The sequence below is a fragment of the Haliotis asinina genome, chromosome 14, assembly GCF_037392515.1.
Source record: "Haliotis asinina isolate JCU_RB_2024 chromosome 14, JCU_Hal_asi_v2, whole genome shotgun sequence".
Taxonomy (NCBI): domain Eukaryota; kingdom Metazoa; phylum Mollusca; class Gastropoda; order Lepetellida; family Haliotidae; genus Haliotis; species Haliotis asinina.
In genome coordinates this window covers 5,271,609-5,299,604 of record NC_090293.1, presented here as the reverse complement: position 1 = coordinate 5,299,604, position 27,996 = coordinate 5,271,609, and the positions used below count along the sequence as shown (strand labels likewise).

The 27,996-nt window shown below is 40.9% G+C and overlaps 1 protein-coding gene across 1 annotated transcript; it reads left to right on the top strand.

Annotated features, from left to right (window-relative positions):
- The first annotated feature begins 6,806 nt into the window (after nt 1–6,806).
- On the top strand, nt 6,807–27,996 carry LOC137261402 (ras-related and estrogen-regulated growth inhibitor-like). The gene is made up of 6 exons (XM_067799148.1): nt 6,807–7,015; nt 13,115–13,245; nt 18,714–18,907; nt 19,968–20,094; nt 24,577–27,600; nt 27,681–27,996. Exons 1-5 carry the CDS (start codon nt 6,961–6,963, stop codon nt 24,709–24,711), a joined length of 642 nt encoding a protein of 213 aa, XP_067655249.1. The 5' UTR covers nt 6,807–6,960; the 3' UTR covers nt 24,712–27,600; nt 27,681–27,996.

The window sequence follows — 27,996 nt, the reverse complement described above, 5'->3', positions numbered from 1 at the left end:
ATCCTTACAGTGATATATAGCCACTTGAACCCAGCCACACCTGTGATTACCGTCAACACACAGGTGAGATCACCGACGATGTGTCACAGAGGCCTCAGGAAATAGTTGGCCTTCCCCAGCGTCTAGGTGGACCTGTTGCCGTCGGAATCCCTGTCGCAAGTAAGTCACCGTCGTTGACGCAGTTTTCCGATGATTATACTACATGAACTGGTGTACACGTTAGCACTCCATGGCTGTGCTTCACCAGTCTGTGATTTGTGTAGGATTTTGTGCTCTTTTCGCATTCCACATCTCTCTGCCAAGAAAAAGACATGGGTTTATTGAGATCACCCCTTTTCACAAAGTCAAACATCGAAATCCAGGCTTCTGTGCCCGACGACACAAAGCAATCGTGGTCTTATTGGTAAATCAGGGAGAAAAATATATAAATGTTTTCATGCATTTTCAAAGAAATTAAAGTTAAATATTGTTAAATTTTTAGATTGTTGGGGTGGGGATGCATTTTGAGCATGGTCCGTGAATTGCTTTAATCACGATCCTGAGTCAAGCGTCTCTTTGACAAGTGCAAACCAGTCATCTACGTATGCATTTACTAAACATCACTTACCAGTGCATGGTCGAAACGGCAGTGGAACTGTCAAGTGATGATTTACCCGCTTGATTTAGATATTGCTCATTGACAGTTAAAAAGGATTCGAGACATGTACTCAAACTTGAAAACATGTAGTACAGCCCGATTATACACCATGTAACGGGAATGACTGAATGTCAGTACGCACTGCAGGATCCGCTTCCGCCTTTTGTTTAGACACCTTGCATGTTAACCCTGCTGGATTCAACGTTGCAAAGTGACTTCACACATCTGCATCAGTGTGAGGGTTCGATCTCATTTAACTGGAATAACCAACGATGCTTACCTACCGTAAAAGAACCCCAGCTGTTTAATGATGTGCCGGTTAGATGGCACATAGGTTAGGTGGCACATAGGTTGATGCACATAGTTTAGGTGGCACATAGGTCAATGCATTAGTGTTTCAACGCATTGGTAGAGCCATCTCCTTACAACAAGAGAGAAAACTACCAGGTTTATATAGAGTGGCGTGTCAAACATTCTCTGTCGTTTTTTGTGGAGGCGAGTTGAAATGGGGTTTAATGTCGCACTTACGAATATTTCGCTCATGCGCATGCGTGTGTATCTTCGGTTGCTTGTACTAGCCCAGGCTTGAGCTGTTTTGGCAGTACTAAGTCACTGATATACCATATCGCAGTTAAACGTGGATATACCGCTCAGACACATTATACTGACTCCGAGCCGACCGATCGTTGTTGTACCTTTCAATGTCGAGGCAGGGACCAACATGTACTGTCTTTTGGTGTGACGCGACAGGGGATCAACCCGCGATCTTCCGCTCACCAGGCGGACGCTGTATCCACTGTACCGCCGTCTTTTGTATGGATGTGTTACAAGGTATGGTGTCAAATTCTTTCTTGTTATGCATTTCCAAAACTTTTAATTACAAAATGTCAAACACGCGCCATGTAATAAACATTCCCAGCCGTTCCTGCGCGAGCTAAACCTCATATTGTACATACACATCAATAACCCGTCTCAGCCAATCAGTGTCTGAGACGTCATCAGTGATTCCGTCTACTTCTACAATAACAGGCGTGTTTGTCTGATAGAAACACGTTAACAGCCCACGGTACATTCAAAAACACTAAATCACGAATGCCTTTCTCTGAACTGCCCATTTTAACGACCACGAAACGGTGTATCGAGTCTCTAACAGACGCACGAAACGTCACTGACGGTGGCTTACAAGCATAAACACGACAACCATACTCTCCAACACACGCGAACGTCTTTACATCTTACACGTGCAGCACGTGCGATGACGTTAACAAGTTTAAATGACCAGATGACCAGACATCATGTGCTTCAGTTCCAGACACGCTAATAGACATGTCGTTAGGAAGGGTATTGTTTCCGTGTTCACACATGCCGATGATGTCACTGCGCATGTTTTCTCTCTCAACCCCTGACTGTTGTTATCGTATTTCAGAGTCGGGGTCAAGGGTCACATTGCGTTGGTTTTCTAAATGTGTCAGTTTAAACTGTTGTGTATATAAGGTGCCTGTTCTCCTACAGGTAACACACTACACCTAGACGCCGTCCCTGACAGGTAAGCATTGTTCCCTTGATTACAATTACAGAGAAATTTGATGCTTTCAGAGGTCAACATTTTAATTCTATAAACCGTCTTCGGCCTCCTTGTCAAGGGGTTGATCACTGGATTTTCTAGTCCAGGCTCGATTATATACTGACGGCAGCCATATAGCGGGGATACAGCTGAGTGCAGAGCTAAACAGCAAACAAGAAAGATCCAATATGTTCTTAGTTTAAATGCTATAACCAATGTTATTGTGTTAGTATGATATAACACTCTAACCTCTATCCTACCTTACCACCCTTTCGCTGTATTTGATGGACTTCAGTCAAACACATTCTCGGTATGTTGATTTGACTTAGCATAGTGAGTGAGTTTGGTTTTACGCCGCTTTTAGCAATATATACGACGGCGGGGGACACCAGAAAATGGGCCTCACACATTGTACCCATGAGGGGAATCGAGCCCTGGTCTTCGTCGTGACGAGCGAACGCTTTAACCACTAGGCTACCCAACCGCCCCGACTTAGTATGGTACTTTCTGACAATAAACTGTGCTAATCTTTCAAAATGATATCAAAACTCTTGATTGTTTAATAATATATTCCTGAATACTAAGAAACGTCTATTATACACTTTGTTCACAAGCATGTAACATTTTATGTCGACTTCCCAAATTATTCCTGACAGAGTAGCCTCCAGGGTCTGAGAATCAGACTAAATCCATATGGAAGCAAAACAAACTCAGCACAAAACAAACATATGTGACATAAAATGCGTCACTTGGTAAAAAGTTGGTTTGAAGATGGTCTTATTTAAACCTGTTCACGTTTTGTTTTATGCACCCAAAACCTGAGGCCTATGCATTGGCCAGCTATGCATGAGCAGTCAACCAATCCATCTTTATTCAGAACTGAAGGCTACAGGCCCATAGTACCAGTATGTACACAGTTCACAGCAGAGTGGAGTTCTCTTCAAAGCGGCATGATAGATAGACATACCAATATTTTCAATACAAATCTTATTTGAAGTTGACAATAGTTGGATAAATTTATGTTTTGACGGTTGTTTCGCAAAATAGCTGGGTATATATTTGTTTCTAATGTTCTAATGTTCTAATGATCTATAATCATCACAAATTGATGGTGTTCATCTTCCAGGACATTCAATTTACAGTATTTACTCACAGTAGATTTCTTATGAAACTTTACCATATAATAGCTTAAGTCATCAAAAACGGAACGAAACTGACATGGCTATTCCTACTTTCTTAAGATTGATATAGCGTACATATTGTTCACAAATGAAATTTTCTTTAAACTGGGAATAAGTAAATGTACATCGACTATCTTGGAGTTTTATCTCTGGTTCTTCTTACAAGTAAATTTAGGAAATGGTGTTTATTTCCAACCCCTTGCCAAGTCCAAATCTAAAGAGAACCATTTCTACATGCGAAACCCAATTGAACTTATTTCGCTCGACCCTTGCGTTTGAATCTAGACTGCGAACACAGGCTTTAACATTTTCATAAATACTTTCTTAGGTTTTATCCATTTTTGAGTGAAGATCATGTTTATTGAATACATACCATAATTTGTCTCTGTACGGAGTCAAATGCTTTGGAGAAATCTACAAAACATACATACAATTTGCCACCTTTCTTAGAAACCTATTTACAAATTACTGTTTGAAGAACAAATATAGTCTGTGTTGGTATAGACTGCTCTGAAACTCACTGTTCTTCATTTGTCAGACCCAAACTAGCTGACCAGAATACCATCCGGTTATATATAGTGTTTGTATAAATTTTACCGAAAATACTTTAAAGAGAAATTGCGAGAAAATTTTCCGGATTGCTTTTATCGCCTTTTTGTGCATCGGCACAATTGTTGCTTTTAAAGACAATAGTTTTTATGGATGACAACTTCTTTATTGTGATTATTGTAAAGAGTCTGTCTTCATGGGAAGACAAAAAGAAGTTGTCATCCATAAAAACTATTGTCTTTGTGTGTATCACTTCTAAATGCCCTCCAAAGACTCCATTGTTGCTTTTGCTCATTTTATAGGGAATGATCCATTGTCATAGCTATACGAGACATTAAGGTAAGGTACAGGGGTAAGCTAGAGTAGGCACGCCCCAGCACACCAATCGTCTGGCAATAAAACTTCTTTCACGAATGCACATTACATTGTTACATTTTGCTTACTTTCAGTACACAACCTTACAAAATTCCCATGACAGCATACAACTTTCCCCTCTGCACTACACATACACGACCTTTGAAAATGCAATATCCCGCTTGACAAGAAACATTCAGAAAGCCGGCAATCATATGAACACGATAGGTCCAGATACGAAGTACCTAACACTTTCTTAATAATGAAAATATTTTCTTTATTTTACGACAAGAAAGACTCCACACATTGTACCCATGTGGAGATTAGAACATATTATCTCAACGTGGATAATCGAACACAAACGTCCCACCTGTATCGTCGAAAGCAATTAAAAGGAGATTAATTCAGATGAGCGGCGGTTTAGCTGATTCTGAAGACCTCCTCCACGAATCTCCGCGGGAATCTCCACGGACGAGTTCTCCAGTGGCACATGTGCTTTGCTTGCCTCTTTGTAGTAATACATGTTCATTATCCCACGTGCAGATGTGTGTCAGAGTTGTGCAATACCTTCTGGGTCTGTTGTCGGGGTCTCGGCGTTCAGTAATGCACGTGTGATGCACCACGCGCTGGCATCGCGTGCTGGGACGCACCAGGAAGTGATGACATCAGAGATCAGTATCTGCGGGGTCACGTCTTTGTCGGCATCATCGGCTGAACCAATATGTTTACGTAAACAGAATGAGTTAGTCGCCTGCATGATGGGAAGCTAGGACGATACCTGATACCATATGTGTTCACACAATGTGACATACCGCTGAAGCTAGACTAACATCTAATCTCCGAAATCCAACAAATTTTACAGAATATTTAAAACAAAATTAAATAATAAAATAAATGAGATCAAACACTATTATTCATCTTAAGAAACTCCAATAATCTAGACTTAGGCTAGATAAGGCGCGCGCCCTGTTATATGTATTACTTCAGGCTTTGAAAGACAGACTATTCTGAATCCAAAGTAATATTTAAGCATATCTACAATTCAGTTGTTTTAGTATCTGAAACTATGTTTGATGCTCATACATATATCGCATTTCACTGAAAACTTACATTCTATGATGACTACGTGAAATACTCGAACACTTTGGACAATCAATAAAAGTAGACACCATCAATTTGGATAGAAAATGCGTCTTGTAAGTGCGATTGCAAGTCGGTTGTGAATATAAACTTACTGTGTTTGAAAATTAGAACTGATTGTCTTTAGATTTCATTTGAAACCGAACGTGTTTATCTCCTAAGTGATGGTCCTAGGAAGCCGCTTTGCACTGGTTGCGCAGGGTCACAGAGAGATGGTCAGAGAAATCCAGTTAATAGTGTTCATGACTTCTTCAGGACAGTAAACGTTCCAAAGGGTAAAAAGCCACGAACTTAAATTAACAGGTGATAAAGTGTGAGACCTAGCAGACTTCTGATAGCGCATGTCCCCATGATGGCTGTTGTCGAGGGGAGATCAGTAGCACGGTCCATATGCTTCTCTCATGAAGTTACTTCAGAATGGAGCTGTTCCTTGGAAGCCTGAACGAGCTGCCACAACCATGACCATTTCGTTCCCAGAATGTACACTACAGCACTTAATGACCCCAGAGCTAGTGAGTGTGTTAACGTAGACTAACGCCTTGTCTCTGAATACAGATAATTTTGATAGTAACAAACACAACCTATTTGAACTGGAACGGAGCCAAGGGAGACCAGAGATTCAGTACCTGAGGAAATATAGACTTACTTCATTTATGGCTTTAGATCAGTAGAGAGGCTTGGCAGTAGGGGTAATAATGTGGTTCAGAGACTGAGACAGGCTAGTGTCGACGCTGTTGTAAGTCTCACAAAAAACATTGCCACTCGTCCCCCGGGCCAGATTCAAGCCTTTATCAAAATATATTTCACAATAATCATGCAGGATCTGAGAAACAGCGCATAGTCACATCGTTATAATGAAAACAGGCACATCTGTCATTCTGATAGTCTTATCACAAGGTATGTTATTATCATATCATACAATCATATAATCGTATGATACACCAGGGTCACAAATCGGTTAGGTATGTTTCTTCGTTGAATATTCGCCGTTACTGCAACATACGTTTTAATGTACATTGAAACATTGTGTTTTATGTGGGATATGGTATTCACGAAGGAAAGCTGTTAATTCTTTCTTGTTTTATTGTTATTTCCTGCTTCCATAATATTTTGTAATCTGATCTTCAATGCACTTACATATGCTTTTCCACCAGCGCTCACCATGCAAGCTGGTGTACTAAATCAGCCAAACGGTAATCAGTCTGTCATGTTTTTTTTCCATAATAAATAACTAGGTTGTATTGATACAGAATAGTTTCTAGGCCACAAACAAACTTTTTTTCACGTTCTCATCCAAATTGTAATGGAATGCACGACCTGTGACAGCGGGATGTACGAGCATCGCGAGAACGAGATCTCGTTACAGCACGTGCTACGCGCAGCTGTCAGACGAGCAGCCGACAGTTATCGTCTGCTCGACGCGAAGACAAGGAGGCTTATACTCATCAGCTTTCATTTTCAGGCAGTACCGCTACATTAGTTGGTGCTGGGATATACAACTGGACAACGCTGGACAAATGTGACAAGTCACCGCAATGAAGGGACCAATTCAAATCCTTGTTCTTGGGAAAGAAGGGGTTGGTAAAACTGGTAAGTAATTTATTCAGTTCCTTTATGCCCCTTATCGAGTTTGTAATCCGACTCAGGTCCATGCGCTTTGCCACCACTGAAGTTATGGCTTGTTTTTGTTTTACCGTTTGTTAGAAAAACATTTATTTTCTGTGTCGTTGCGAATATTGGGTTTTTCTTGGAAGCAGATAAAACAAAATAAATTTTCCATGCAAAATGTCTGAATGTCATGTGCGGTAGAATAAATATTAATGAATTTGGTTTTAGGTAAACTCATGTTTGAATGATTATACACTAGATGTAATGAGATTTAAGAATGTGGCGAAGCCGTGTTTTTGTCTGTTTGAAACGGAGGTTTCCGGCACAACTGGCCTACTGTGGCTGTATTCCCTGATAACGTAAACACTCCACAAACACAACTGTTTATAGGTGGAGTTTTATATCACATACTTCCTGCTTCTCTGGTTTTGAAGACAGTGGGCCATTGCAGTACTATCCTTCCGATTATCCAAAGGCTAATGCTTCAATGGAGGTTAATGCTGGCTCTTTATGTGCGTTTAAAGAACTTGTAATATGTAGAAAGTCGCTAAAATGCGGTCTAATTAATGTCCAAGACAATTTATTTCCCATTATGGGTAAAATGAATTTCGTGGGCAGGTGTGTACAGTTTCTTTATTCAGTTAAACTGATTCCCACTTTGAGTACTACTCATAGCCAGGATGGAATAACTTGACCAGCTTTCGTGAGACCAACCGATTCAAATTTAACTTCTTACACTACCCCTCCAAGCATACATTTAATGAAACATTCACAGTATTTGATAACTATACCATCTAGTCTGAAAGTCAGAAATGTGTGGGGTTTTTTTAAATTTCCCATGGGCTCTTCTGTTGAGTTTTTAAAGTTATAACCTACTATATTTATGTGTTTGAATTTCCACATATGTCAGGATTGAGCCATGCATACAACGCGACCGTGAAAATCTTCGTTTTAATTCTGAACGCTGGACACGGCTGGTGAACCTGATGGTTTACATCTGTTACGCGCACTGAGAGACAGATTATGCCGTGAGGAGTTAACGCAATGATAAGGATTAACTAACAACTGGTACATTAGATTTTATCTTTAAGTTGTGGCCTGGTTAGAGTCTCAATGGTGTGATAGCTTGTGAGTGAGCTGGATTTTACGCCGCTTTTAGTAATACTTCGGAAATATAACACCGTTGGACACAAGGTTTCACAAGAAGTGGGCTGCTCACTGTAGTGAGTCAGTTTTATAGTTTTACAATATTCCACCAATATCAGGGCGGGGAACACCAGAAGTAGGCTTCATACTTTGTACCCATGTGTGGAATCGAACCCATGTTTTCAGCGTGACGAACGAACGCTTTAATCACGGCTACCCCGCCGCCCCGCTTCACACTGTACGCATTGGGAGTCGAACCCCAGCTACAGCCGCCCCTAATCACTGGGCTTCCCACGCCCCGTTCTGATAATTTTTCAATAATATTCCTCTCTAAGAAATCATTCGTTACAAATCTCTTTATTACCGGAGATAGCAATAACTGTATGCGACAAAAAAGTCACAATTAGTTTCCACAAGTAACATCTGTCAGATCATTACGTCATTTTCAAAAGAGTAATTGAAAGTATGCATATATAAACACACAAAACCATTTAGAAAGTGAAGAAATGCAACTTATTTCGACACGATGAATCTTAAAGGGCAGTTTGGTTTCAAACTTAAGTCAGAAAGGAGAAATACACTCGGTGCCAACGGCATGAAATAGCCGAGACGGTATCAGAGAAAGCAGATATTGATACGAAGAACAACGTGTACAGTGAGTAAGTGAGTTTTAAGCCGCGTTTAGCATTATACTACCAGCATCACCGCGAGGGACTTCCGAAATGGACATCACGCATTGTACTCATTTAGTGAATTAAACCAGGGTCTCTGGGGTGTCAAGAGAATACTTTAACCACTAGGCTACCCCACCCCACCGGAACTGTATAGAAGTGTAAAGATCGGGTTCCGGCACTCTGTCAACCAAGGTACCAGTCGGAGCGCCCTGTCGATGACGTCGCCTCCAGACAAGCATGGGTTAGAACCCCGTACACGACTGGTCACAACCAGCTAAATGTCTCCTGTACAATGGATTAGAATCTCAGAGACATCGCTCATCACGATGGGTGGGGAATAATACATTTGGATTAACTAATATATCTTATATCAATCTTCCTATAGAACCGCAACTTCAGAGGAAGTGTTCATTTTAACACACACGGGCGTGCTAACATAACACATGGGTTTAACCAGTTACTCGTCTCATCGACGCTCCGAGTTCGATTCCCACACGGATACGCAGACGTAATTGCTACCAGGTATATACGTGCAAATAATAATTCCTAAATATATCAGCCCTGACATCATCCACTGAAACTAATCATATTTGTTAATGTCGCTCGGTAAAAACCGATTTTAACCTTTATGCCTGCCCAAGACATATACTTTTATGTGTGGGGCAACTGCCACTGACCTATATGAGGATAACATGAATACAGCGTGTGGCATGACCGATTGTGGAGGATCGTACCCCGACACCGTGGATATAATATATGTTCGTCTTATCAACCGCAGGTGTGTCTCTACCAGATTCAATCATACACCCGATTGCGACAGATATAGCCGACTGGGGCATAAAACCGACATTTCGTTATGTCAAAACCAGACGCATCCTCCTCTAACATGGCGGTTGTTGGGGATCATTAACTGGAAAAGAATAAAATGTATAATTCCCATTTCAACTCATAATTAGCACTCCTGATCTGAACCTACTTGGACATTGCTTAAACGGTTCATGTTAAATATGCAATTATTTGTCGAAACAGCATTACAGCCTTACATACCGCTGCCCTCTGAATTTTATTTAATTGAGATAAAGTGATTTAATGGAATTTCACCGCTCGTGGTTGATATTGGCGCTAGTTGCGTTATTCCATGCACTGCACTTTTTACGTCATAATGCAGCTCTCCGAGACACGTCGGCCAGGCTGAATGGCGTCTCTGCCAGAATAATTGGATTATAACATGTTCATTATACCAACGTTAGGGAATTAACAGACAGAAAATCGCTCTGTGCGTTGACTAATATAAATGCATCATTTAACAGCGAATAGATTGAAGGTTGTTGGAATTTCATGTCTATGTCAAATAAATAGGCGTTCCGAAGTAAAGTTAAATGATGGACATAAAATTGGGTAATGTCATTTGAATGAGGATACATGCATTAGCGACAGGGGAAAGGTGATTCAATATTGATGGCAATAAGGAACGTTATTCAAGTTCTGTTAAAACTGAGACCAGTTGAGCTTCACTGGGCTTGAGCAAATTGCTACATCAAAGCTATTTTTTGTCACACAAAGATATTCCTTAAAATGTTGGAAAATGTTGATGCTTTTCCACCTTCTTAACTGTTTAACTTAACGTATTTTGTATGGGATTTTTTTTATATCTTATTTACGGCGAATAAAGCTCACACAAATTGGCAGCCCAGATAAGTCCAATCCCATCACTCAGTACCAGTTGTAACTCCAATTTGCTGTATGCCAAACTATGAGTAATGACTACACATTATATCACACCTGTTACCCACAGTCATTATCTCAGTTTAACAACCACTCAACCTGGCATATAAATTAGTTAACACTGTATATGTACATGTATGTATGAATGTGGTGAGTGAGTGAGTTTTACGCCACCTTTAGGAATGTTTCAGCAGTGTCACGACAGGGGGCGCCACAAATGGGTTGTACTCATTGTAACGATGTTTGTAATCGAACCGGATCCTTGGCGGGACAAGCGGACGCTTTGGCCACAAGGCTAACATGTATTGCCCCTTCGTTGTACAGTTAATCAGTATTGCACGTCAGGGAACTGTAGAGGATGTCCAAGCGTATGGACGGAATCGCACATTATTGGAGTTGGATAAGTTGATGTTTGCTGAACTCATTTCAGTGTATGAAACTCCTAAAGTACCCAGCAAGCCCACATGGTTGATAACTGAAGAAATTAGTTAACGGGCCTTGTTAACATGTATCTAAAATAAGAAACTAAAATAAGGTGTTAAAATAATGTGATTAAAGAATCGATTTGCGATTGTTACATACTATCAGAAAAGAACAACACTGTTCATTGGCTGAAAGCAATCTCCAGACCAATCACATTTAGTGTTAGATTAAAGGGTAGTCTGATCTGTGGAAGTTACAATTTGACTGAATGATTCCCGTAGTCAATGACATGGTCAAACGTATTATCTTGGAAAATGTATTGGCCCACAGGGCTGGCTATAAACTAAAGCCCGCCATGTAACTAGCAAGCAGCGTGCCGCCGAGCAGACTCTATTTCATACACTCGTTTAGAGTGTGGACCTTGTATGTGAATTCCGGAAAAGAACTGGTCCTGCATTACTATGCATGGAGTTTCATTTAAATATTCACGTTCCGATGAAAGGTAAACTGACGTACAAAAGAACATTCCCATCGTATTTGTGGATATTTCCAAACACGTTAAAAATGTGTTCACGTGAAATGTGTTCAGATCGTGACTTACTTGTCATAAACATTTAGAATTACATCACGTGTTTTTTTTTCTTTCGTATGTCACTTAAGAAAAGGTTCTTAGAAAGGTTCAAATAATATTGGAATTAAATATGAAATGTCGAAAGTCTCAAAGGTAATAATTAATAGTTCAAATGATCATTTATAATATAATATAAGCAACAAACTGACGCCCTTAGAGTGTCGTCTTGTTAGTCTTATCTCTTGAAAGAATTGCTCTTCATGTACATCCGTGGGCTCAGCATTCAGGTCAGCCTTGGAGCAAAGGCTAGTGCACAAAGAGTTGCGTCCCTTGGCTACCAGGATCCGTGATTCACCCGTGATTCGAGTCAACGAGTAACATTTGCGACCTGCGTCACTCTTAACTCGCTAACCCCTTGCACTGGTTAACAACTCATCCCGGGCTTAGATACCCAACCGGGAATATTGTACGCCAGACTATGTTCACTCCGCCATTAACAGGTCTAATTGGACCACATATCGGGCAAATCACTTCCATAATAAATCCACGGCTGTTGTCTGGGACCTCTGATAGTGCTGGAATTCTGACGATGTACTCGGAGACACTACGGGTTGGTGCTCCCCACTGGAGCAAGAACCTATAAACATTCCAGCCATCGTTGAGCTCCACGTGGACCTTCGGGTGTCTGCGGAAACGGCCTTCACGGTAATTGTGTTCACATTAAATTGGTGTAGATGGACATGTTCATTAGTGATGGTATATACTTCTATAGCCGGTATGTGCCCGTGAAGTCCATTGTGGGGAAATTCCAATTGTTGGTGATAGCTACCAAGGAGCCATGTTAAAATTAGGCGTCTAGATCGGGAGTTCCATTGGTTTTGGTTCGACGCGATGACAAATTATGCTATTCCAACATTCCAGCACCCCCCACCTCCCGGAGAGGAATTTACCTTACTACCTTTTGGGGATGTTCTTAATCTTTTCTTTAATTTTAAGATCGACTTGGTACCCTGGTGTATAAGGCGTTTGCCCATTTCGCCTAAGTCCTAGGTTCGATTACCCACATGGATCTGATGTGTGGAGCGCAGCCATGGTGTCACAATCATATTTACGATATACAACGATTCCGATGGCTTAAAAACAAACATGTTCAAATATAGAAATTACATATATGCATATAGACCGTTGACATTATACTCTGAAATTTCATCAGATTTACTAGTCATCCGATATCCTTCATGTGGCGAACCTGATCCGAGAGAATTTAAGACGTCCCAGGCTTATATCCCTGTTTGTTAATCTCGAGGATGGTGATAGATGGAAACCCTAAACCAGGTTAACAAATCTCCCTGTTTATTTTTTTCTGATTTAATCCCGTACAATGCATCACTCGGCGGTTTTACTGACGCTCCATCTTGAAATCTGATGTGCTGTCGACGGTTCAGATTTCCCTGTCAGCTGTAATTATTGCCTACCTCCTGACTAATTAGCCATGAATTTTGATCCAGGTGGGGTTTTCTTTATCTCTTACGCTTCTTTCAGCTCTGGTGGTCCGATTCTTAACTCGAAGGTATCTCACCGAGTTTGCGCAACTGGAGGAAGTGACGTACGAACGGCCTGTATATGTGGACGACCGCCAGGTGACGCTGAGAATTACTGACGTCAGCGGAAAGGTGAGTTTATCCTTTATCAGTTTCAACAGTTCAAGTGTTCATTCTAACGTAATCCAGGAAACGCGGTTTTGACCTCAACATTACATTTAATAAGTCTAGTCCAGACTTCGTGTCTCTCCGAGCTGGATTTTGTTTCGTAATCCATCTGTTTGTTTTTTTTTTGCTTGTTTGTTAGGTTGTTGTTGTTTTTTTTAAAAAAAACTCTTTTTGGCAGACAAAGTGCCAGATTTTTGACAGACGCTCCAAATATGGTCTAATATTTGAAAACACATCCTGTTTATGGACATTGCAAATTCAAAACTATCACCTATTGTTTGCCAACTCAATCTCTCTAGGTATATTTCAACATATGGTATAACATGGGACGTCACTAAACAATGACTGTAGTGACGACATTTTTGCTTATGGAAAATTCATAGACATGGAGAGGTCTTTCTCTACTTCATTGAGAAAATGAAAGTATTTGACATTTGTTAATGCAACGTTTTATAAAGGGAACATATTTTGGATCAACGTTTTGATCACAGAGACATCAAAAGTAGACATCTTTATCTTATGCTAGATAGTAGCATCATTTATTAGCAGTACAATTCCACGACTTTACACGCCCTGTACAGTGTCTCGTGGATGGACATACCAGGGTGTTGGAGTTAAAAAACGATTAGTCATAATTAGATATACACTTGTCATATAGTGTTAAACACTATGCGCTTAAAGATTCCACTTTCTCACTCACATTTTTTTCTGGTATGTTTTAGTATTTAATAATGTAATTTTACATATTCATATTCAAGTGTTAAAATTGGAATCATTTCCCTTGATTTTTTCAGCTATGTACTATATTTAGCAACATCAATACGTAATTCAATAATTTACAGTCTCGAGTGTCTCCAATAAGAGTATATGATACAACATCTCTGTAATTTGGATATACCTTACCTTGAATATTTGCTTTTGCAAAACGTGAGGACAGTAAAACATAAAATGTCTGATAGTGTCAACATTGCCACAATGTTCACATAGTGTACTATGCATAACATACAACTTGTTCAGATGTGTCTGAGTGAAGAATTTGAAACTGTAATTGATTGTATTTATTTTATAATTCTGATTCTAGAACACTTTTCCATTTATAAGTTTCCTCTTCAGCCACAGAACAAATATTATGCATTAAGGTGTACTAGGACGTGGCATTTTAATGAATATTAGCAACGTTTACACCGCTTTTGTCTGGGCAAACATCACATGGAAAAGAACAAGTCATATACTGATAATAAACGTTTTGACTAAATGCTATTTTTATGGCTTTAACGTATGTTATGAACTCTATTGACTTTGTTTCTAAGGAAATTTTGGAACTCTAACAACTGAACATAGTGCAAACCTCGTCACACCTGACAAAACGATAGAAGAAGAAATGGCAAAACGTGTTCATGACTTGGAAGATCGAGTGAAAGATAATGAACGTTATTCTCTGCAATTCAACCTGCTCCATAGGAGGGTCCATGGTGGGGATGCAAGGGTGCCCATCCCCCATTTAGTCCTGAAATTTTGTTAAAACTTGAAAGTCAGGTGTAAACGAAGTGAGCGCCCCCTTTCTCAATAGTGTAAACGCACACGCACGCGCGCACGCACGCTCACACACACAATAACCCCAGGCTGCCAAATAGCTCATTTTTTTGTGTAACATGACCACATGGGTCCCTTTGATGGCTTTGAACACTGATCACTGGAGCTTTTATTACAAACAGCTCGGGCGAAATTTGCTCCAGATACTCCTCATTATTGGTTCAGACTGTCACAAATTGTGGTCGGTTTACGGGAAGTACGTAGTGGATGGTCTGTACGTTGATGTGAAACACCACATAATTTGCCCCTGACCTAACAACCCAAGCAACTATATCCCGTAAGACCTGTTTCTGGAAGGCCTTTGAACACTAGGCTACCACAGCGTATACCCACGGGGGGACTAGTGGTTAGAGGTTTGGGCCATCATTGTTTGACTTGATAAGTACATTGCATAACGTAAACAAGAGCGTAAAACGTGTGAAGCAGGGAAATGAGTTCTTCAAACATGTTTTTAAATGTGCCAAGGGCGGATATGTTCAGAGAAACTCGCGCATAGAAGACTCAATGAATAGGGATCGGTGGATTGACCTGACTGGACGTGTATCCTCGTACCTCATGGCTTCAACCGTTGGTTTGGCTGCCATGTTCTCTGTTGACGAGCCTAGAGATGACATGAATGGTGATTTATTTGTGGAATTAATCTTTACTTGTTCAGATAGCATGAAAAAAACTCATGCGAACCATTCCCCCCTAACCACACACAGAGAGACTTCTCCAAAATCCTCAGTCCGCCTCTGATCACGGAGGACACCAGCAATCAGTTCACAACTTGTACCTGTATGAGGATTACGCCGTCCCCCGGACGAGCCGCTTCTCCCTCACCCTATTAAATCACAAGAACTTTTAACGTTCAGAAAACTGCTGCTTGTATTTATACAGTCTTCGTTCGTTAGTTACGCCAGGAACCCGGGTCCGACTGACCACATGGATACAGTGTGTGAAGCCCATTTCTACTTTCCCAGGCGGTGATATTGCGCGAATGTTCCTAAAAGCGGCGTAAAACCATACACTCACTCACTCACTCACTCACCAATTTCACACAGCATCAACACTACCTATGGCAACAGTGATTGTTGGAGCGAAACCTTTCCCATGTACACCACAGACCATTTCCAACATGAAGTTCCTGGTACAACAGAATCCGTTGTTAGCTTACCTGTCAGTGTTCTTGTTGGAAATTATTTATTTCCGAGCAAGTGACACCGGATGCTTAGATGTACATTTTGAAGATAATTATTTCAGGTTTCATCTTTGTCTTCGCTATATTTACGTAGCAATATACCTGGGTGTCAAATGCGAATCGAAAGTGCAGATGGATTTTTTAGTAAATGCTCACATCGACACGTGCTTGCTTGCTGATACCAGTGAAAACAAATATGGTGACGGACTGCCATGTTTTATGTTGTCTCGCGCCTTCCTAATTCCTCTCTATTTAAAGCTGTTTTATTGGCGAGATAGCGTTGTTGTTTTGGGGGTTTTTTTTGTTTCTCCAAGGCATGTCAATCACTGCCGCGGAAGGTAAACAACCCGCTCCCCGTGCAGTCAGCAGGTGCTTGCAGTGATGAAGTAGACACGTGACATGCCATTGTCTATCATCCATGTTCATCTTCTGTGGCGGTGGGATGGACTTGTGATGAAAGTGTTCGGTCGGCACACTGAAGACCCTGGCTCAACTCCCCCCAAAACGCAGATACAAGCTCTCGGTTGTGTTCAGCCATCATGTTGATGTGGCGGTGGGATAGCCTAGTGGTTAAAACACTTGCTCGTCACATCGAAGACCCGGTTCGATTCCCCTCGTGGTTATAAGGTGTGAAGTACAATTCTGGTCTTCCCGCCTTGACATTGCTGGAATATTGCTACAAAGCGTCATTCATTCACTAACTCACTGAATCGGCTGAAATATGACGGCCACCATGCAGTGGATATGATATGTTATGACGTCGTTTCCGATCTAAATATTAAGCAAAACGCTGCTCAGACCTACCCATAGGTTTAAACGTTCGTAAGTCAACATCCTCACAAGATTTGTTTTTCAGACACTGAATGTCAGGGTAAATGTCTCCATAGAAAATACACCCATATTCTCACTAGACTTATACATTTACACTTTGGTACTATACTAATGCTTAGTCTCCAAATACTAGTAGATATAATTTTGATAGTAACAAAGCTGTTATAAATTGAAAAGGAGCCCCAAGGAGAGCAGAGATTCAGAACCTGGAGAAATCTAGATTTGCTTCATTTAAGACTTTTGCATTGCAGAGGGGGCTTGGCATTAGGGAAAATAATGTGGTTCAGGGACTGTGAGACCGACTAGCTTCGGTACCTTCAGGTTCGACAGGTAGGCGTATCATTAAGCAAATTCATTGTGCTTGGCACAGAAATAGATAAATGGTGTGCATCATTAGAGTTTTTGTTCCGAAAAACACTGGAACCATGTCCCCACTCACTCGACACTGTGTAATTGGGTTGGTTGGTATGCGTTTTGTCGGGCACCTGCCAAACATTATATCTGGGTTCACAAGGTAACAAGTGGATTTACATGTTCCAACATGGTATACATGCACTGGTTGATAAATAGCTTCCCCATCTGGTGCATCACGCCAAGTTTGATACATAGGCGGATGACATGGACACATTCTCTTGATTAATACTGCTTGCACTTATAAACTACCACACATCCTTAGCATTTTGTTTGACAATCGCAAATGTCTCTGATAAAGTGGTGTCATGTTGCAACGAGCTGACCTATACTTGTTAATGTCTCTTAGAATTTATATCGGAGTTTTACTGCCTTAGCGATTAAACATATTAATTTCAATTATAGCCAGATTGTTTGCAAAGTGTAATGTATGTGACGGGGATTTAGACTGAAGTTTAAGTGCGCTCTTTCTTATCATAAACACGGTGGGTCAAACGGGCTGCAATTCGTTCTACTACGTCGTTCCATAAGACAAATACAGGCCACCCGTAGTTGAGGCCATCCCACTACTACTACTACAAGCATGGTGGGCGAGCTGGCGAAGGCGCCAGTCTAGTGATCCAGCGAGGTTGAGGTTTCGGGATCGAGTCCATCTGTGACCGGGTGTAAAAGCCTTGGAGTCAACTTTGTGTGCAGACTCTTTCAGTGTTGTCACAACCCCTAGTGTACAGTACACAACCCTGTGCACTTAAAAGAACCCACGAATCCGTTGGTATATGACCAGATGGTGGCCACATGAACACTTGCATACACCTGGTTGCGGTTACAGCAACGTGCAGTAAGCTTGGACAAAGTGCTGTGACTATGTGTCCCAGTCCACCCAGCTGACAATTGGGTACCTTGTTAGGATAGAGAGAGCCACAATAAACTCGGTGCGCCTAGTGGCAGCAAGAGTTGTATACTCCCCAGGGAGTTGAGATTGAAATACGAAATACGCTGTTGAAATTGACATCCAGTGATCGAGGGAAAAATACCAGAGCATGCACTAGTGCGTGGATATGTGCGCTATGTAAATATCCTATCTATCTATCTATCTATCTATCTATCTATCTATCTATCTATCTATCTATCTATCTATCTATCTAAGCATGAACTGTTCGATTCCCAGTTTCGCCCTCTCCGACCCATGGTGTGGCTACACCATAACCAAACGTTTTTGTTGTACCCAATCTGTGTTTTTTGTGGATTTTCTTTCTAAACGACCAAAGATGCCACGATAAAAGAAAATACAAATCCAAAAATAAATATTTTCGTTGTTGACATTAGGTTCCGAGCGCATGCAGATACTGGGTCGTAGAAACATCATACTTCTATTCATGTGCGTTTGTATTATTTGTCTGCGATTTGTCTCTTTCAGATCCTTGAGCGACGCTCGTCTTCCAAAGAAATATTTTCTAAAGTTGATGCAGTTGTGGTTGTCTATTCCATCACAGACAGACAGAGCTATGACGTCGCAGAGAACATTGTTGATTGGCTGAAGCGTGATCGGAAGTCCAACCCCAGTCTACCGGTGTTGGTGCTGGGCAATAAATGTGATATGGACCACCTGAGGTAAAGAATGTGCAAATCCTTTAAACTATATAGATACACTTAGCATGGTTTAGCTGATACGGTTTTTACATGGCTTTTGGATTCCACAAAGTCACCCATTCACAAGGTTCATTAATGAAAGTGGACTTTCACACTGGTAGTAAGGTTGTTAAATAATGAAATCAAACTAGCCAATCTCTGTTAAACGCACATTGTCGAACATATTTTGTTTACAGTTCTTGCATTGACGTATTGGCGTCGGGATGGACATGCTTCCGATTTTCCACACTGATTTTCAATAATCCAGTTATGTAATGAGATAGTTCGTCTCGCTGACCGAACACCCGTGAAGATCCAGGACAGAAGTGATCTTCAGAAACCCATGCTTGTAAGAGGCGACTAACGAGATCGGATGGTCAGACTAGTTTACTGGGTTGACGCATGTCATCGCGTTCCTGTTGTGCAGATCGATGCTCATGCTGTTGATCCCTGGTTCATTTCCGATTATTTACAGACCGTCGCCATATAGCAGGAATATTGCAGAGTGCGACTTATGTACAAACTCACTCATTCACTCTTAGGCCCAACGATACTGTGTTCATGTTCAATACGGTATCCATGTTTGTGTACGGAAATGGACATTCGATACATGATAAAGATTACACGTAGAATACGTATCGGTCATGACATCAGTGAGTTTTATGATTTGATTTCTCAAATTTCCTTCTTACATTTACTCACTCCTCCATCAGCGGTATATATTAAAAAAATCGATCAGAGAACGTCTGCCGCAACAAACTTCCAAGAGGTGTTTAAGGCATTTCCTGCATGACATGAGGTCGTCTTTCTCAAGCAGCCGAAACGATGATTAATCTATACGTCAAAACATCACGTTATTACTTGTTTTCTAAGCTGCCTTCAAAATATTTTAGACATGTAAAGCAAATATAATCATATAAAAACATCTTTAGCCCTGTCAAAACAACGATGTTCACATGCATGTTATAACATCCGTTATCACATTGCCTGCACAAGGCGTGTGTTGTATACAGCTCGTGATATAGGTGTCCTTTATTCTCAGGGTGTTATCTCGGTCGCTCAATAACTTCGATAGCGAGTACCAAGGCGTTGTCTTCCTCAGCACGGAGTGTTCAGCGTGCGAGGACTCTGACGGCGTTGTCGATGCATTCCACAGTCTTATCAGAAAGGTCAGTATTTGAGCATTCGGGGCAGTTCGTTTTTTTCCCGTCACCTTATAAAATTACTGCTTGCACCAGAGGGTTAGTGGTATATCATGGCGTCAGGGTAAAGAAGGTCGACTCCTATGTTTGTTAAAACTGAAATAAACAGGAAATGGTCTTATTCGATGGTGACTGTGAAGTTTAAGTGCTCTCTTTCTTATCATTAACACGGTGGGTGAGACTACCCGTAGCTGAGGACATCCCACTACTACTACTACTACTACTACTACTACTACTACTACTACTACTACTACTACTACTACGGCCACAAGCATGAACTGTTCGATTCCCAGTTTCGCTCTCTCCCATCCACGGTGTGGCTGCACCAGATTTCAAAACATGCTTCATGTCAATGACCATAATCAGAAGAAGTGACTGTTTTCAGCAGGAGAATGTTTGTAAAACTTGTTTTTATCCAATTCAGTACTCAAATGTTTAATTTCTGTAGTTTCGTGAAGTTCAATTTCAGATGGTATTTTTCTAATAATTCTTTTTCGCCCGATCGTTGCCTACCATGGCAGTATCGTGGACTAAAGGATCCAGTTTCCTCAGTGCTGAATGAGTACGTAGTGGAAAACAGTGATAAATAGGACTGGTCCATCACTGAGATGGAGGCAGACGCCAGTATATTTCCAGATTTAGATACCTCACTAGCTATTCTCGGAACGTTCGTAGCCCTTCTTAAGCCCACACTGGCTACTTCTTAACACACTGGCTCCGATCATAGTTAAGATCATAGTCGAGAATACGGGCCCTGGGTCCCGATCCAATAACCGTTCGTAGATCTACGTAGACATTTGTAAATCTATGAAAAACTATTGAGTTACGACATGTCGAAAGTCTGCAAAGTCTGTGAGAATGAATAAATTGTTTTTCAATTCGTTATCATTATATACCTGTTGAGTTTTTGACTGTGTGAATCGTACCCACGATTATTGCGTTAATTATTAGAGACGAGAAACGAATGTAAACGTCCCGACCAATGAAAATCATAACCAAATATGGTTTGACAAAATGAGAAAGGATACTCAGTTTTATCTATTTTTGTTGGTAAATAATCTTTTCGTATTGATGAGCCATCGTGATTATGTTTCCTATTCTCTGGCAGGGTCATTTCCAACTAAAAAGGTGATAAGTTTCACGTGTTTATACATGTACTTTATATGGCACCATGCCTTCTCGAGGAAACAACACAACACACAGGGGTGAAGAGCTGTTCGAGAAATCTCGGTTAACGAAACAACCTACCCAAATCAGGATTGTTTTCACAAAGATTCCTTTCTCAATTATATTTGTTGACTAAGCTGCGAACTGCTACATATATTTATCTTCCATGGATTAAGTGCTTGAATTACTGTGCAATAAATGGTTGACAGGGAAATCTGGCTCCTGGAAGTGCTGCCGTTCATTGATACATAGTGCTTCTAACACAAGCCACAAATAGGTGTTTCTCTTGAATCAGACCAAGTAAATCAGGCATCGTCTTTGAGAGCAAATAAACAGAAAAGACTGGTGCGGTGCTGAAGTACCGCATGCTTAAGGACAAGTACAGATTTGTTGTTAATGGTTCGTTACCGACTTCCGCCGAAAATACAGAACCAATTCAGACAACAGACGGCGCTGTCGGCAAAGCGTTAACGGGAAATCCCAACCTTTCCCCCGTGATGTGTTTGTAATAATTAGCCTAAAAATTATACTAAAATGCTTGTTTAGCGTCTTTATATTTCACTTAAATTCTCGTGTAACATATTTTCAAAGTTACTTATCGCCTTAGACGACATAACAAGTGCATGTGGTTATGGAATTGATATGCCTTGGTTGTAGAATGATGAAGTCAGCATGTGTTTAACAACCATTAGATCTACTCTCGGGTAGCTCTCATCACTCTGTTCGCTCACCATGACTGTCACTTCCAGTAAGTCCAAAAGTATATGTCTAGATAATCCAAGGCGACGAGAGAGTGATTAATACACTTACCCCTAAAGCTTTGACAAGCATTTGATTTCCTGTACAGGGGCAGTGATAGCGTGATGTGTACGCGGGAGTGTCCCCTTGATCTGTCTGTATCATATACCGGTACATCGTGCTTTGTCTATCATATACAGATATATCTTGATCTGTGTGTATCATATACAGGTACATCTCGATCTGTCTGTACCATATACCGATACATTGTGATCTGTCTGTCTCATATACAGGTACATCATGGTCTGTTTGTATCATTTACCGGTATATCGTGATCTATCTGTACCACATACAGGTACATCTTGATCTGTTTGCACCATATACCGATACATCTTGATCCGTTTGTACCATATACAGGTACATCTTGATCTGTCTGTACCATATACAGGTATATCGTGTCGGTCTGTACTATATACCGATACATTCTGATCTGTGTGTCTCATATACAGGTACATCGTGGTCTGTTTGTATCATATACAGGTACATCTTGATCTGTCTGTACCATATACAGGTATATCGTGTCGGTCTGTACTATATACCGATATATTCTGATCTGTGTCTCATATACAGGTACATCGTGGTCTGTTTGTATAATATACAGGTACATCGTGGTCTGTTTGTATCATATACAGGTACATCTTGATCTGTCTGTACCATATACAGGTATATCGTGTCCCTCTGTACTATATACCGATACATTCTGATCTGTGTGTCTCATATACAGGTACATCGTGGTCTGTTTGTATCATATACAGGTACATCTTCATCTGTTTGCATCATATGCTGATATATCTTGATCTGTCTGTATCATATACAGGTACATCTTGTTTGTCTGTATCCTATACCGGTACATCCTTATGTGTCTGTACCATATATCGGTGCATCGTGGTCTCTCTGCATCACATACCCTTACAACCACGTGTGTTGTTTCACGTGGTTTGTGTCTCGACGTGGCTGGTTTGCAAAACAGATGACTTAATGAAGTCGACAGGAAGGAAATAGGTGGCGTGACTATTAGGACGCCGAGATTTGTCTGAGCCATATACTTTACTGTAGTAATCTAGCCTGACAGCACGTGTGTCCATAGTTTACCTGGTGCAGTTAGTTGTTGGGAATATGCCGCTATAAACCTGTGATGAGATTTCAAGACTAGTATGTTTGTAGGTAAAAAATTAGTTCCCCTGTTAATGCAGCTGTTGGCTACGTCGTGGTTGAAGCCATAAGAAAGAAGTCCAATTCCTCTATTTCTTGGTGCCCGCTCCAAGACGACGTTTGAATATTGCAGGAAACACACTCTCTTTATAAGAAACAACTCCCAGTCAGTTAGGTCTCCACTCATCTCGGTTAAGAGGCTCTCGGTCGAGCGCTTATCTGAAGTACGGTAATCCGCACTACTAGCATAACTTGAAATTTCGAGACACAGCACAGACGTGTCGTAATCGTCGTTGTGACAAGGATACTACTTACCTGACATGATACAGTTGATGTTTGAAGTATGTGATTTCTTCCACTGCTAGAAAACTATTTTATCCACTTATTAAATACATCAGACGAGCGTCTAACACTCTCGGTATGTCTCCAAACTTTAGCAAACACGCCAAGCAGTTGATGATCATATGAAAATCATAAAGGGTTGATAAATAAGACATTTGTTTTCACAAAATTATCGCTCTCATTGGAGACAAACGGACTATCAAGACAGGTAGTATACAGCTTTGTTGGTGACAGATTTAGTCAATATGCTGATAATGACCGTTCTATTGTATTTAACTCACCGTGCAATTAATCACAATTTGATAGTTGATCAAGCAACTTGTCAAGCGACAAGCAACCTGTAAATAATCCATATGGGCGAGAGAAATCTGTCGGGTAAAACATGCAAGAGCATGGTCTCTAGCCAGTCGGGCAGGACAACGCACACGGGACTACCAGCACATCCGGCCTATGCAGTCCATTCGCTGCAAAGATAGAAACCCACCCTTATAGAGTTTTCACATTTCCTTCATGCCAGACGGTTCAGAGTTGCCTTTCTGTTGGTACAGATCCACGGACTCTTATGAAACGAATTAAACGTCGTGGCGTGTCAGGAGCGCATGCCGTACATTGTGGGCTATCAGCACAACACCGTATTTCCTCTAAAATGCTACCCATAACTTTTTCCATCAGTCATGTTTGACAAATTGTTTCTACACATACATCCAAAGGCCGACAACTCAAATGTGGTATCATCTGTAAATTTCCTCTCAATTATCCTCATATGTAAGCATCATTTCTTTCTAGTTTGTTGGTGTCTTTGTTTCGTGCGTGCTTGTCTATCTGTCTGTGTGTCTATGTGCGCGCGTGTCTGTATACAGCTGGGGTAAGGTTATGTCTGGGACTAATTACTTGTCTCCCATAACCATATGGTGATATTTGTTTCGGTATGTTTTTAGCATATACTTGAACGTTTCAAATTATGACTCACAAATGTGTATTTTCTCCCAGGTGATCGAAAAGCGGGAGGGTTCTACGAAAAGCCAACGCAAGTTGTCCCATGTTCCGCTGGGGTCGCCTAAACAGATCCGAGCGACCATCAAGAGACGCTTCAGCGTGTTCAGCAGGGAAAGGACCACTTTGTGAAGCCCACTAGTTGGAAACAACCCTGACACCGTGCTCGATAAGCATGGACCTAGATTTTGGAAGCTCTCTCGAGTCGTAAGGGCCATACATTAACTTACAACTATCTTAGCGATAAGAGAACTTCCACACTGTAGGCCCAGGTTATTACCTCTCTTTCTCGCTCTGATAAATACCTAGGGCCATTTGTCATCTTTTTGAAAGTGACGTCAAATCTCATTTCTCCATTTAAAGTCATCGCCAAGAACTTCTCATTCAAGGATTTCGCTATATATTTATTTCGGCAGCCACCTAAAACGTATGTATGATAACCAGTGGGACCACGTTATTTATCATGGACGAATGGAGATATTACGCAGCCGATAGACCACGACAGGGACATAGTCAGTATGTGTGGAGACAAACCATGTCTAACTATGGAGTCGTCGAAAAAGTTAACTCGAGGACAGACAGTCAACTTCTACAACTAAGTCAAAATACAGGTCGCCAAGTGAATCAAAAGATGGTTGTGTTCAAGTGAACATAACTCGCAAATGGAGACTCACTTCGAAACGGCCTTAAAATCTGCGTCACGAACGTCACACCTGGTATTGTGCTGTGTCGAGATCCTCGAAACACCGTCATTGTCACAACCGCACAAACCACCGGTTAAATACACAAGTCATTGTCTTCCCACTTGTACCTTGTCCTCAAACCGATAGTGTTTGACATGGACACATGTTCTTGTTTATGAATATAAGCACTGGTGCCTCCTTACGTCACTGCTCACGTGGAGAGAGAGAGAGAGAGAGAGAGAGAGAGAGAGAGAGAGAGAGAGAGAGAGAGAGAGAGAGAGAGAGAGAGAGAGAGAGAGAGAGAGAGAGAGAGAGAGAGAGAGAGAGAGAGAGAGAGAGAGAGAGAGAGAGAGAGAGAGAGAGAGAGAGCCGCACAATGCAATATACCCGAATGAAATATACTCGAATTTGGACATTACTAAGAGTTAACGCTCATGTAGGGACACGGTGGATTGGACATATACACTGAGAGTAACAGATTTACCATTTGAAGGCGCACCAAAACATGAAGCAGTAAAACACTTAGAGCATGTAACTGATTTCGGTGTCTGTGTTTTAGTTGTAGTACGTAGCACTGTATTAAATACGAATGTGTTCTTTCTTAAAATTACTGAGATGAGACTCTTAATGAAAATTACTTTGATATTCATGGTGCTTAAAGGTTGTATGTTTATTCGGAGACGAAAGTGTACTCGATTGCTGAGTATAGCATTATTACGAGCTATACACTTTATTGTCTCACAGTGGAACATTTACATGTTATTGATATGTGTGTGTATGCAAATGGACACACAAGTTATATTTTCTTATGACTTCATTTCTTCATACGCACTGTAACACAGTGGGGTGGGATTCATACGCTTCATTATCTCATATACACTCACATTGTGGCACAGGTCATCTGAGTCAGTTAATAGTCAGGAACACAGCAGAAAATAATATACACTCACAGTGTGGTACGGGTCATCGGAGTCAGTTAATAGTCAGGCACTCGGCAGAAAATAATATACTGTGCAAAAAAAGTAGGGGATATTGGACAAGATTGACAAAATGCAAATGATGACGCCAAGGAGGCGTGATGAAGAGAAACTAAGGGAAAATGTGACAATTTGTTCCATTCCTTGGGCAATGTTTCATCTGTGCGGAAATATATTACCATTTCTCATATGCGTTGGCATTCGCTAGTGGTATGCTCGCGAAATGGAATATCCCCTACTTTTTTAATGTTGTGGTATAAATGATGAGAAAAATGAAACTGTACACGTGTATAAGGAAGAGGAGAGTGCGAAGTGTGCGATTGTTACTGGAGAATGCAGTATATTTAGCTGCTTCATAATACTCTATTATTTCCGTTTTGTTGGTCTAAATAGAGTATTTTTTATGTACGACGAAACTGGAATCCCGACAGTTTCCTTAAAAAACACTGGGTTCTTTTCTGACTGCACATACGAAGACCTGTTTCCTGGCGACATTTGCTTTAACGCGAGATCATTGTATAGCATATATGAAGATTGTATTTTTCACCTGCTGGCAACTGACATTATTCATAGATAAATAGTCGTGTTATGGTCATTAAATGTGAACACATACTTTAGTTAGTATGATTTTACGCCACTTCTAGAACTATTCTCACGGTATCATGACAAGGGGCAGCTCAAATTGCTCACCGACATATAACTGGAATATTGCAGAGTGCGGCGTTAAACATCAAACTAACCAAACCGAAATTTCCTTCCCACTGTACAGTGTGAATTCACAGGCTGACTTTCAGTGTGAAAAGCGATAACACGCTTCTCCACCTCCTAATATGAGTGAGTATTGTTTTGCATCGCAATATTCCAGCAATGTCACGGCGGGATATAGGCTTCACACATTGTGCCCAGTTGGGGAAGCGAAACCGGGTCTCCGGCGTGACGAGCGAACGCTTTAACCATACGGCTACCCCAGCGTCCCTACTGACATGAATATAGCCCCCGAGAATTTTACGACATTTTGCTTACAGTGCGAAGAAGGTGACTATGCCACTCTGATTGTACATTCATGTGATATGTATGTACATTTTCAACAGCTGTACATACTCTGTCACAGTATTTATGTTGTTTGTGTTTGTGTACTGTGTAAAATATTGTATTTTATATGTGATCATGTGTCGAAACAACTGACTCACTGTCAAAATATTTTCCTTCTTGAAAACGAGGCACTTGTCAGTCCCTGTAACCCATAATATTTATGTTCCGTGAAGTTTTTGCTCTAATTCTCTGTACCTAAATGAAGAACGGCTAGATTTATCACAGAGAGGTTTGATTTCCCACAAAAGGGATAGATTTCTCACAGAGAGGTTTGATTTCCCACAAAAGGGATAGATTTATCACAGAGAGGTTTGATTTCCCACAAAAGGGATAGATTTCTCACAGAGAGGATAGATATCTCACTGGAAGGCTGGAATTCTCATGCTGGACATCCCTCAGGAAACCGCATTTCAGTGGGACTCATTTTCATTTTAAAAGAAGTTATTTCTTTCTATCAAAATTATACATGTATGCCCTGACGAGCCACATCGAGATGTCCATATCTTGAAATGAAACAGTCTTTGTTTGGGATTTTGGGGGCGCTTCCATGTATGTCTCGATGTTGCCGCCCAAACATAGCGTTACACGTTCAGCTCCACTGGTATTGGATGTAGGATGTATCGGACAATATTTTGTTGAGAATCATTAAACCTGTTTTCACGAAA

What these genes read in the sequence shown, in the direction of transcription:
- LOC137261402 (XM_067799148.1), top strand. Translation starts at nt 6,961, where the DNA reads ATGAAGGGACCAATTCAAATCCTTGTTCTTGGGAAAGAAGGGGTTGGT. An exon ending in TTACTGACGTCAGCGGAAAG is followed by an intron (nt 13,246 to 18,713) that starts GTGAGTTTATCC and finishes TGTCTCTTTCAG; the next exon opens with ATCCTTGAGCGACGCTCGTC. An exon ending in TCCACAGTCTTATCAGAAAG is followed by an intron (nt 20,095 to 24,576) that starts GTCAGTATTTGA and finishes ATTTTCTCCCAG; the next exon opens with GTGATCGAAAAGCGGGAGGG.